The 12,568-nt window shown below is 35.2% G+C and overlaps 1 protein-coding gene across 1 annotated transcript in view; it reads left to right on the forward strand.

Moving 5' to 3' along the window:
* TM9SF3 (transmembrane 9 superfamily member 3) overlaps window positions 1-12,568 on the forward strand; it is a 57,347-nt gene that overhangs the window by 18,232 nt on the left and 26,547 nt on the right. Inside the window, exons 3-7 of the mRNA XM_019724781.3 lie at window positions 197-319; window positions 3,933-4,093; window positions 5,105-5,182; window positions 9,748-9,879; window positions 11,379-11,545. Coding sequence (XP_019580340.1) covers window positions 197-319; window positions 3,933-4,093; window positions 5,105-5,182; window positions 9,748-9,879; window positions 11,379-11,545 — 661 coding nt within the window. The remainder of the gene's footprint in view (window positions 1-196; window positions 320-3,932; window positions 4,094-5,104; window positions 5,183-9,747; window positions 9,880-11,378; window positions 11,546-12,568) is intronic.

The following is a 12,568-nucleotide window of genomic DNA, read 5'->3' on the forward strand; positions in this document are numbered from 1 at the left end:
GAAAATAAAGATGATTAAAATAAATAATTTTAATTATTGAAAAGTCTTAAACATACACAAAAAAGAAAGAATTGTGTATTGAAGCCTCAGTATTTAGCACCCAGATTAAACTATTATGAATGGCTTTTTCTTTTGTTATTTTTCCTGTACTGTTTTGCACACCAGTGTGCTAATTTGCAATTTTTATTTTATGCAGATGATGTGATGCCAGCCACTTACTGTGAGATTGACTTAGATAAAGAAAAGAGAGATGCATTTGTGTATGCTATCAAAAATCACTACTGGTACCAAATGTACATAGATGACTTACCAATATGGGGTAAGTATTGTGTTATCTTTTAAAGTTTGGGAATATTTGCATAATAAGCAAGGTTTATGTAATGACTTTGTTAAGGTGATTGTATACTGAATCAGGAAATGTGTTTTCACTATTTTCCATAGAATGATTTTAATACCATTTTATGGTCCCTTGTAACCTGAAGGGTTTTTGACATTGCCAAACCTTATATGAAACTCCCTCAAAATACAACTGTTATGCAGTATATCTTTTCAGATTCAAAGGATTAAAAGGTGCTTTGAACAATCCAAAATATCCCTTTTCCCCATTTTCCTGATATCTTATTTTTACTTATACTATCAAATACAATCAGAGGAACTAAATGGGATTTTGAAGTTTTATTCTGGCTTTCACTCATGTGGAACTGTGGTAGTATGTCTTAGATATATTTTACTGAATGATTTACTTTGCTCATTCCTACATTATTTTCCAAAACTGTATATGTTTAAGATTGTTTTTAAGTTTTCACTGTTTAGATTTTATGTCTAATTTTTTTATGTTTAGTTTGTTTGTCTGTATTAATAGAGAAGAGCCATGGCATAGTTAATAAATACAACCTTTTGCATAATACAAACCTTGTTTGTTTTGGACTTGATTAAATTATTTAAATTGCAAAAACAAAGCCAACTATCATAGCCAGCATGTTTGATCACATTTTCTGTTAGTGGTTTTTCTGTTAGGCTTTTTTTTTGGGGGGGGGGAATCTTTCACACCTGTTCTTATATATAATTAATATTCTGATTATTAAAATTGTTAGCAGACTACTATATTCATGAGCAGCAAACAAAGAGTGAACATATCAGATCAGAATTTAGTATGGTACTAAGATAAAATTTATAAGAAAGTTAATCTCAAGATATAATTGTATGTATCATCATTACTCCGTTGCATGTTAATTAGGTATAAATAGTAAGCATTTCATATAAATGACTGTAATTAGTATTACATTAACAGACATTTCTGTGATCAGCTCAGAGGGTAGCAGGAAAATGTGCTGAAAATTCGCTGATGATTTCTGAGCCTATATGGTTCAGGAGAAGAACCCCTTAGTCTGGGTTTCCTTTGTGTGTGTGTGAGAGAGCAGGTTTCATTCTCCTGGTGTTTTCACTCCTTATGGGTTTCTTCTCTGGAACCTTAGGATTTTTCCAGTCATTTCTGTGGGCCTCCTTAGCAAGATGCAACTGTGCTTTCCTGTTTTAAGATAAATCTTTTTTAGCCTGGGATTCTAGGGTCTGCCATGTTTAGGGGAGATACTTTTGGATGTCTTAGAATGTCTAAATCATGAGAATCCTTGTCAGAAAAAAAAAAAAAAATTCTTACCTGGCTTTTGTGGGGGTAAAGATTTCAGTCTTTGTAAAGCCCCTTGGAGAGTAGCTTCTTACTTGGTGTAACTGTCTCCATCCCCAGAGTTTTTGGAGTGGATAGGTAATAAACCTTGATAAAATTAACTGTTAGAAGGATTACATTATCCCTCTACAACCCCAAACAAAACAAAACTGTATTCCTTGAATTTGTACCAATTAGAACAACTTTAGTTAGTAAGCAAATAAATAACCTTTAATAAAAAAGTAATCTTTTTATTCCCCCTAATACTGTAATGAGATGCATTGACCGTAGAAGGAAGGCCCTAAGGAGTAACTTAGAGCATAAGCCTCTTGGGAAGTATATAGGCATGGACAGGGAACATGGGATAAATAAATAACTGACAGTATGAAGGCGTCAGCGAGTGATAGAGATCCTCAGCTCTCACCTACTACCCTCACACTGTTTGGGTCTTCCCCTTCCAGTATCCCAAATCATGATCATAATGATCACTTTATTGCCTCGTTACCATTAATCTTCAACACTTCTTTCATTTTTTTATTGAAGTATAGTTGACTTACAATGTTATGTTAGTTTCAGGTGTACAACATAGTGATTCAGTATTTATACACATTGCGCAGTGATCACTACAATGAGTCTAGTTACCTTCTGTCACTAGTATTACAGTATAATTGACTGTATTCTCTGTGCTGCCTGTTTCTTCCTGTGACTTACTTATTTTATAACTGGAAGTTTGTACCCCTTAATCCCCTTCACCTGTTTTGCTCATCGCTCCATCCCTCTGGCAACCACTGGTTTGTTCTCTGTATCTATGTATGAGTGTGTTTCTGTTTTGTTTGTTTGTCTTGTTTTTCAGATTACACATATAAATGAAATCATACAGTATTTGTCTTTCTCTGTCTGACTTATTTCACTTAGCATAATACCATCCAGGTCCGTTTATGTTGTTGCAAATGGCCAGCTTTAATTCTTTTATATTGCTGACTAATTCCACTGTCTGTGTACATATATACCACATCTTCTTTATCCATTCGTCTATCAGTGGACACTTACGTTGCTTCCATATCTTAGCTATTGTGAACAATGCTGCAGTGAACATAGGGGTGCATTTGTCTTTTTGAATTAGTTTTTTCATTTTCTTTGAATAAATACCCAATTGCTGGGTCGTATGGTAGTTCTATTTTTAATTGTTTGAGGAACCTTCGTGGTGTTTTCCATAGTGGCTGCATCAGTTTACATTCCTACCAACGGTGTAGGAGGATTCCTTTTTCTCTACATCCTCACCAACACTTACAATTTTTTGTTTTTTTGATAATAGTCATTTTGACAGGTGTGAGGTGGTATCTCATTGTGGTTCTGATTGCATTTCCTGATGATTTGTAATGTTGAGCATCTTTGCATCTGCCTGTTGGCCAGCTGTATGTTTTCTTTGGAAAAATGTCTGTATAGGTCGTCTGCCCATTTTTTAATCAGATTGTTTGTTTTTTGATGTTTAATTGTGTGAGTTCTTTGTATATTTTGGATATTAACCTCCTATCAGGTAAACCATATGCAAATATCTTCTCCTGGACAGTAGGATGCCTTTTAGTTTTGTTGATGGTTTCCTTTGCTGTGCAAAAAGCGTTTTAGGTTGATATAGTCCCACTATTGTATTTTTGCATTTATTGCCCGTGCCTGAGGAGACATAATCCAAAAAAATATTGCTAAGACTGATGTCAAAAAGCTTACTGCCTATGTTTTCCGCAAGGATTTTTACGGTTTCTGGTCTCCTTTCATTTTAATGACTTCCCGGTGATATGTCCAGAACTTGAGGTGTAAAGAGGAGGAATTTTTATTTTAAGTTTTGGTACCATAACCACATATTGCAGCTTACTGGACTGGAGCTCTTGGTTTTAATTTTAGTTTGACCACTACTAACTGGATAACCTTGCCAGATGGTGAATATAGCACTTCTTCGAAATTTTGGAATATTAGGGAATCTACACATATGTATATGGTGATAATTATTATAATGATACTACTGACAAAGCATGAACTTCGAGGATCAAATCAGTAATAGGTTATGCTGAGCTGTTCGTCACTTTTTTTTATCGTGGTTTGTGTTTGCCTGGTAGTTAACAAAGAGTAGAAGTCTTGCCTACATTTTTACCTTGTTCTATGAGGAATAGTGGTAATATTGGTTTTTTATGAAACCATTGCCTGACATTTTGGTTCTAATGTATTTTAAATATTAAGTGACATTACCTTGTATAAAGTGTTACTTCTTTTGTAGGTATTGTTGGTGAAGCTGATGAAAATGGAGAAGATTACTATCTTTGGACCTACAAAAAACTTGAAATAGGTTTTAATGGAAATCGAATTGTTGATGTTAATCTAACTAGTGAAGGAAAGGTGAAATTGGTTCCCAATACTAAAATCCAGATGTCATATTCAGTAAGTATTAAAATAATTGTATACAGGGAGAAGTGTTTATGATCTAATATCAATAATTAGGTTTATTTTGCAACTTTAGTAAATGAAAATGTAGCTTCAAATGGGATGACACAGAATATTATTAAACTGTATTTCCTCAATGTATATAAGTAAGCCACCTAAGAGCAGGGAGAAGATTTGCGTCAGGTCTGTAGTATTAGGTACCAGTTATGCATTTGCAGGACCTCCCATTTGCTCCAGCAAAGCTTACCATTATTATTGGGCAGCTAGCTAAGCCAACTATGTATTCTCACGGTTACATTTTTAGATGGCAATATTCCTTGTCGTCTCTGCAGATAGAGATGATGTTGTATTGAAAATTGCTGGATAGTTTACCATATTTTGCTTTATCAGTTAGAATAAGATACTCCTGCAGAGTAAGAGCTTGTTAGAGTCCTTTGCAACTGTCAAGTTAATTCTGTTCCATTAGGAATAAAAATAGTGGAAAGAAGAGAAATCCAGTGTAGGTAGCCTCCTGTTTTTTCCCTGAATTGGAATGTGTCAATTGGCTAGTAACCAGTTTTGAAAGTTGTTAAAGCTTTGTGCATATGTACCTAGTGCAAATACTAGTTGTATAACTGAACTAATGCAGAAATTTGATAATTGTATAAAACTATTACAATCTAAAGATAAAGACATGCAGATTCTTACTTTATTGGTCTAATTAATTGAATTCTTATCACATTTATCAGGTCAGAGTATATAAGTCAGCAATAGTTAATAGTCCTTGAAAAACGAAATGATCCCTCTAAGTAAAGTTGTAAGTTTTGTTATATTATACAAAGAGAGGAAAGTTAGTATTTTATATTTTATCATACATGTTTCACTTTCTGAAGTTGGTAATACCTTTCCACCATTTCTCTAGTTTCTTATTGTGTAAGTGTGTAAATCTTTAAATTTTGCTCAGAGTTTTGTTATAAGATTATTAATTCATTTACTGGCCTTGATTTTCAAATGAAAACTTTTTTTCAGGTAAAATGGAAAAAGTCAGATGTAAAATTTGAAGATCGATTTGACAAATATCTTGATCCATCTTTTTTTCAACACAGGGTAGGTAAACTGTGTGTTTTAAGACATTTGATATGTGCTCCAATCAATAACAGACATTAATGAGCATCGCCAGATGTAGGTTTCAAAGACCAAGGTATAGCAGTGTAGGTGGTGAGAAGATGTCAGGTTATGAGTATATTTTGAAGGTAGGGCCAGCAGAATTTCCTGATGGATAGGAAGAGAAAGAAAGGTTGAGAAGAACTCTTGAGTTTTCTACCTGAGCAGCTATTAGCATGGAGCTGCTATCACTGAGGCAGAAAGGATATTGGAGGGGAAGATCAGAGTACAGTTTAGGACCTGTCAGTTTGAAGTGTCTGTAAGACATCCTAATGGAGATACTGACCAGCTAGTTGGGTATATCAACCTGGAGTTCAGAAAAAAGGTCTGGGTTACAGATACAAATTTTGCAGCCTTTGGCATATAGATGGTATTTAAAGCTATGAGACTGGATGCATTTACCAGGGAAGAGTGAAGAAGACCAAGGACTGAGCGCCGGGGGCAATAATGAAAGTTTAGGGACAACGGGAGAAAACAGTTAAGGGCTCTGAGGTAATACCAGTAAAGAAGGGGTGGTGGTGTTGGTAGGGGAGAGATTGTATGTATGATATTCTGGAAGCCAAGAGAAGAAAGTGTATCATGGAGGATAGAAAGATAGTTCTGGATTGTTGCTGGTGGGTCGAGTAAGATGAGTACTAAAAGTGACTGTTGGATTCATCTGGAGTCAACAACTTGACAAAGCCGTTTTGGTGTAGTGGTGGGGCAAAATCTGAACAGAACTGGTGTAAGAGGATGGGAGGAGAGGAATTGAGGACAGCAAGCTTGGCTGCTAAAGGGAGCAAAGAAATCATGTAGGGACCAGTAGAAAAGATGGAGTTAGGAGATTTTTCTTTTTTCTTTTTTTGAGATGTAAGAAAAACATGTTTATGTCTTGATGAGGTTCTTTTATATGTTGATGAGGTTCAGTAGCAAGTGCATAACTGACAGTGCAGGAGAAAAGGGGTAGTAGAATTCCTGCAGCATTTTCCTTAAGTAGGTGGGAAGGGATGGGATCTATTGTCTAAGTGTAGGGATTGTTTCTAATACAGTGACTGCAAGTACATACTTTGGAGCTCAAGCTGAATACAAAGTCTGTCTCTGCCACTTACTTAACCGTGATCAAATTACTTGGTTCTTTAGCTTCTGTCTCCTTAGTAGTAAAGCAAGGATTATAATATCTGCAGAGCCGTTGTGAAATTCCATTTGATAGTGTATATAACGCACCTAGTTCAGTGTTTGACAACATAGCAGGTGCTCAGTAAGAGGCAGCACTAGTGGTATAGCTATTTATTTTATGTTCTAAAATTGATGACAAACCTGGGGTGCTGCTTTAGGGTTAGCAACACTAGGGGGCGCTGGAGTCAGGAGTTTGTAGGGTTAGTAACCCCTTTGTGACAGCTGATCTCTTTATTATTTTTAAGAAATGCTTCCCTTGGTATAATAATTTCAAAATTACATAGTACTTCATAATTTTTGGAGTAAAGGAATATTATAAAAGGTCAGGTAATTTGCACATTATAATAGGTATTGGTTTAAAGTTCATATCTTTGATTCGAAAATGGAGAGCTTTGTTAGAAATTTTAGCATTATAGTAAAATCTTTCTTATTATTAAATAACTATGTAAAACCTTTTCTCTTCAAAACTTTGAAATTGACTGAAAGAAAATGTGAGTCATATATGTAATTTTTTTCTCTTGTCCTTTTTTGGGTCATTCGTGTCCCAGGGTGGAAATAAAATCAAATCTTTGGAAAAGCCTATAGTTATGGGCTGCCTTTATAAATTTTGAATGATACTTTTTAAGTAATAAACTTAAATTTATATACTTTTGTGTACACCTGAAACTAATTTTTTTAAAAAAGAAACAATGCATCCAAACCCTAAAGAAAACAGAATTATGTACATACTTTGCAAATATTTCAAAATACAGTGCATTCATTTTATTTATAATTTCAGTAGATATTCAATAAAGTATTGAATGAAGAAAGAAATGATTTTATGAAGAGGCAGAGGCAGTTAGCTGTCTCCTCTTTTTCAGGGAGAGCCATAGACTTTGTCGCTTACCTAAAGTCTCAGGGTCAGTGACAAGAGCCAGGCCTGCCCTTCACCCTAGGACACAGCTCAGCATGTGAGCCCATGTTAAAATCTGTCCCAACTGCCCGAGACAGTACATCCTTTGTGTTAAAAATTCTATGTATGTACATGGAGAAGTTTAGAGCAGGAGTATATATTAATAACTGAAATATGTCGATGAGAGGTTTTATGGAAGAGAGGGATTTTGAGTTGGGCTTTAAACAGTAGATAGAATTAACAAAGGTGGGCAGAAGTAGATCCCATGTGAGAAGAAATTATGAGGAAGATACAGAGGTAGAAATGAGTACGCTGTACTTGTGAGTCACTGCGGAAAAATAGGCCTGATTGGGATACCAGGTACAATGGAAAGAAAGGTTGGCAAGCTAAGATGAGGTGGCCATATTACAAGGGGTACAGAATATTAGGGGAAATTGTTTAGAATTGATATGTGAGAAAATAGGGAATGTCACTGTAAGTTTGAAAATAGAGGAGTGATACATGAACATGCTGTTTCAGAAAGATTTGCTGGGTAACTTTATACAGGACAGATTGAGAGGAACGGAAGAGACTAAAACGAGGTGGCAGAGGGTGTCACCACATCACTGGAATGCTAGTTAAAAGTTCTAAGAGCCTGAGGAAGTCTCTGCTGAGGACCAAGATGAGCTGTTGGGAAAGTTCATGGAGGCTGGGAAGAGCAGCAGTCAGTGAAGTAGGATGGCAGTGTCAGCGAAGGTCGCACGGCGCAGGGAGAGCAAGGAGACTGGGGGCAGCTCATTGACCACTGAATCGGTCTAGTTTATTACAGGAGATAGAACTTTTGTGTGGCAAAGTGAGATTGGATTGTGTTTAGAAGTAAGTGAAGGAAGAAGAGCCTGCAGTCAACTTGTTTGAAAAGTATTGGCATTGAAAGGAGGGAGGTAAGAAGAAGATTGAAAGAGTGAGGGGACGAAAGATCAAGCAAAGCAAACACTTTAAAAGATAATAATACTAATAACAACTTTTAATTTTTTCCAGTGTTTTATTACTGTGTTTCCCTGAAAATAAGACCTAGACGGACAGTCAGCTCTAATGTGTCTTTTGGAGCAAAAACTAATATAAGATCGGGTCTTATTTGACTATAAGACCTGCTCTTATAATATAATATGATATGGTATTATATAAATACCGGGTCTTATATTAATTTTTGCTCCAAAAGACACATTAGAGCTGATTGTCCGGCTAGGTCTTACTTTCGGGGAAACAGGGTATGTGCCAGGCATTATGTTATATGCTTTATATTTATTATCTTGTTTAAACCATGTAACAACCCCAGGGAGTAGATACTATTATAGGTAGGGACCTTTAGAGGTTGCCAATGCTGGAGAAAGGTATAGTTTAGGGGTGCAAGATGAGACGGGGGTGAGACACCTCAAGGAGTTAAAGAAATCTAGAGCATAGTGGGAGGATTGATTTAAGAGGAGAAACACCTTCTAGGAGATTGAAAGGATAAATGGCAGAAAAATAAATGAAATTGGGGATTTGAAAGAAGAGAAATTTTGGAACTATTCCTAAGGAACTCTTAGGAATTAAAATATAAAGGAATTACTGGAGAGTGTTGCAGGCCCAGTTGAAGTCAGATGCATTGAGTTCTGAGATACACTCAGAGATACAGTAGTACCTTGTGATTCTATGAACCAGAATCTGGACATAATTTTTTGACAAATATATCGGTGAAATCAAAGTCAAGAGTGTTGGGAACATTGAGAAACTGTAGGGTACCTCAGTGTTCTCTGTAGCATGGACAGCTAACGTGGAAAGGAGTGACAAAGGATGGTGACAGGGTGGAGAGGAGGAACTGTAAGCAAGTCATTCAGGAAGGTGGCTTGAGTCCACGGCAGCCAGGTGTGATGGGTTAGTTTTGGTGTTTTAAGATTTTCAGGTTGTTCAGTTTGGAGGGAAGGGAACTAACATTTATTGAGTATTTACTGCTCTGTGCCAGACACAGTGCCATATTTTTTATATATGTTATTAAATCATACAAATCACAAGATAGTATTATTTCTTCTTTTTTTTTTTGATATAGGAAAACTGGGGTCACATAGCTAGAAAGCGACAGAGCCCCGACTAAAACCCAGGCCTGTGTGACTTTAAAGCTCATGTTCTTTCTCTATAATGCTGACTAGCATATGCCATGTGGCCAAATTGTACTTTATTTGTATAATAAATTTGATTGTGAAAATCTATGTAAATAATGTGTTTTTAGGGCAGCTGAAGCTTACTGTGAAGAAAGCCAATCTCTGTATAGAGAATACTCATCCTCAGTGTCTTAAGTTTGGATTTTTATGTAAAAATTTTAGAAGATTGGTTTTTTTGTTTGCATTAACATTCCCATTGTCATCATGGAACATGAATTTTGACTTATATTTGTGACTGATATTTCATGTAGTCAAAATAAAACTGATATTTTCTGTTATTTTAGATTCATTGGTTTTCAATTTTCAACTCATTCATGATGGTTATCTTCTTGGTGGGCTTAGTTTCGATGATTTTAATGAGAACTTTAAGAAAAGATTATGCCCGGTACAGTAAAGAAGAAGAAATGGATGACATGGTGAGCAAATATTTTATATTGTATTGATAAAAACAATTTAATTCAGTGTTATTTTGTATGTTGGAATAGAGAGCCATAATCTTGAGGTCAGATGAGTTTCAGAATTCAGAATTTTCAGGTTTTAGAAAGGTGTAAAACTCTCGGAGGGGTCTCTAATCAAATCTATTAATTTTTTTTCCCAGCAAAACGTGAACATTCACTCTAAGTGGGATAAATAAACAGTATAAATAACCTCATGTTAGTTCAGTCCAAATTTTTGCCACAAAATTAGGATATGTTAAACTTACGAAACAAACTTTCAGTTTTCAAAGCTTGTGATTTCGAAATTGCAGCTATGAATTTGTAGACCTGTGTTGGATTTTTCTAATAGTGTTAAATATTGCATCAGGGAGTGGGTAGAAAGGTTAGTTTACATTTAGTTTAATAGGTTCAGGGCAAGGGGGCTTGTTTTATAAATTCTTTTACTGAATTGTAGAACAATGTTGTAAAAAACATGTTCTGTAGAATGTTTAAGGCTATTTTATGCATTGTGTTTCCCTGAAAATAAGACCTAGCCGGACAATCAGCTCTAATGAGTCTTTTGGAGCAAAACTTAATATAAGACCCGGTCTTACACAAAACCAGATCTTATAAGACCCGGTCTTATTGTACTATAATTAGAAAAATAAGACCGGGTCTTATATTAATTTTTGCTGCAAAAGACGCATTAGAGCTGATTGTCCGGCTAGGTCTTACTTTCAGGGAAACACGATAGATATGCTCCATCATTAAATAAGTTTGGAGAACAGTTAAATGGATTTAAATTTTAATATGCTAATGTATATTGTGAAGTATTAGAGAGCAGATAAAATATTTGGTGCTTCTCAAACATATCTGACCAGAATCTTCCTCCAAAAAATTAGGTTATCTTGAGGGACTGATATTTATTAAGAAACACTGTTTTAGATACTCGCTTACTTAGGTTGAAAAGGAAAAATTGAATCCCTTTTAAAAAATACTATTTATTAAGAAATACTGTTATTTAATGGTCTGATGTTTTCCCCATGTGCTTTCTTCGATTCCAGGCTATGAAGGACATGTCTGCATTGTTAGGGCATCGCATCTAGTACTGGTTTGCATACTCTTCTCCTCCTGGCCCTGGTCATATATGATCACAGTCATGACATAAATGGCAAGAGTAGAGTGAAAGCAATGTTAAGACAGTCTGTGTGCTGTTCCCCCAATTTGACCATTTCTTTTTGCTCCTAGACCATTTTCTTTTTCATTCTTTGAGATTTTCTGAGCACAACTCAGAGCTACTTCCTGGGCCTCAATAAAAGTTATTTAATGTAGTGATTATTTTAAATTGAAACTGTCTTTTCTCGATATTTTGAACCCTTTTAAATAGCTATGAGTTTGGAGGCAGGAAACTTAAACTGTGATTATAATTTTTCACCTATTTTCTGTATTTTAATTTCATTCTGAATTATTTTCTCTTCTCTCTACATATATATATATAGGACAGAGACCTAGGAGATGAGTATGGATGGAAGCAGGTGCATGGAGATGTGTTTAGACCATCAAGTCACCCACTAATATTTTCCTCTCTCATTGGTTCTGGATGTCAGATATTTGCTGTGTCTTTCATTGTTATTATTGTTGCAATGATAGAAGATTTATATACAGAGTAAGTGCTTATATTTTATTACTTTTTTCTTGTTCTTGAATAGTTTTAATCATTGGCACCTTTGAAGTTAATCTTAATTAAATAGATGCTTATTTCAATTACCTTAGAATTTAAATAGCATAAATATCATTATTGCAGACAGATTAAATAATGAACAGTAATCTTCAGGTATAAATATATTTTTCTGTTACCTCCTGAAACTTAACTAGCCTTACTGAACTTTTTGGTTGATTATAAAGGTTATGTTCCATTAGAAGTATGAGCAGAGTTACTTACAGTTCAGAGCTATTTGACAAAGTGAATAGGCATTTTTTGGAAAGCCGAAGATCCAATTAGATCTTCATAAGAAGCACGTGGCTTTCACAGTTGCTAAATTAGTACTTCATATTTACTTCCAAAACTGGAAGACTCTAGAACAGAAGAAAGCAGGGTAAATAATAGTAAAAAGAGTGGTGAAGAAGGTACATGAAGTTAGAAAAATAATTGGATGACTTATCCTGCTTTACTTGGTTTCTGGTACATTTTATTCTTTGTGGACAAAACTAGTTGCAAGAAATTCTTGATTTGATGTTTTTGTATCATAAGAAATTGTACATTTACAAAGATCTCAAGTCCCTGTTGAAGGGTCCTATAACCTTCTGCTTGGAGAACCACAACCTCAATGAAGCAAACACACTCTGAGCCTGAGTGGCAGAGATTATAATTCAGGCACTTCAGATGCTGTCCCATGAAGTCCGCAGTCAGAATGACACTTGTCTCCAGTTATATTTCATACCTCTATTTCAGTTCATAATGTATTCTTTCTTACATATATCTGTCATTTGGTGGACAAGCAATAAATTGTTGCCCAAGAATGGTTCTTTAGTTGTATATTAACTTTAACTATACTACATTGCTGTTTATTCCACCAGACAATAAGCTCTTAACAAGGACTAGGTATTAATTTACTTTTGAATTCTCAAAGTACCTGCTTAAAGAACTTTGTGTGTGGAAAGTACTCAGTCAATGTTGAACTTAAGTGAA

Source organism: Rhinolophus sinicus, chromosome 15 (genome assembly GCF_057876585.1).
Source record: "Rhinolophus sinicus isolate RSI-liver-muscle chromosome 15, RSI-T2T, whole genome shotgun sequence".
NCBI classification, from domain to species: domain Eukaryota; kingdom Metazoa; phylum Chordata; class Mammalia; order Chiroptera; family Rhinolophidae; genus Rhinolophus; species Rhinolophus sinicus.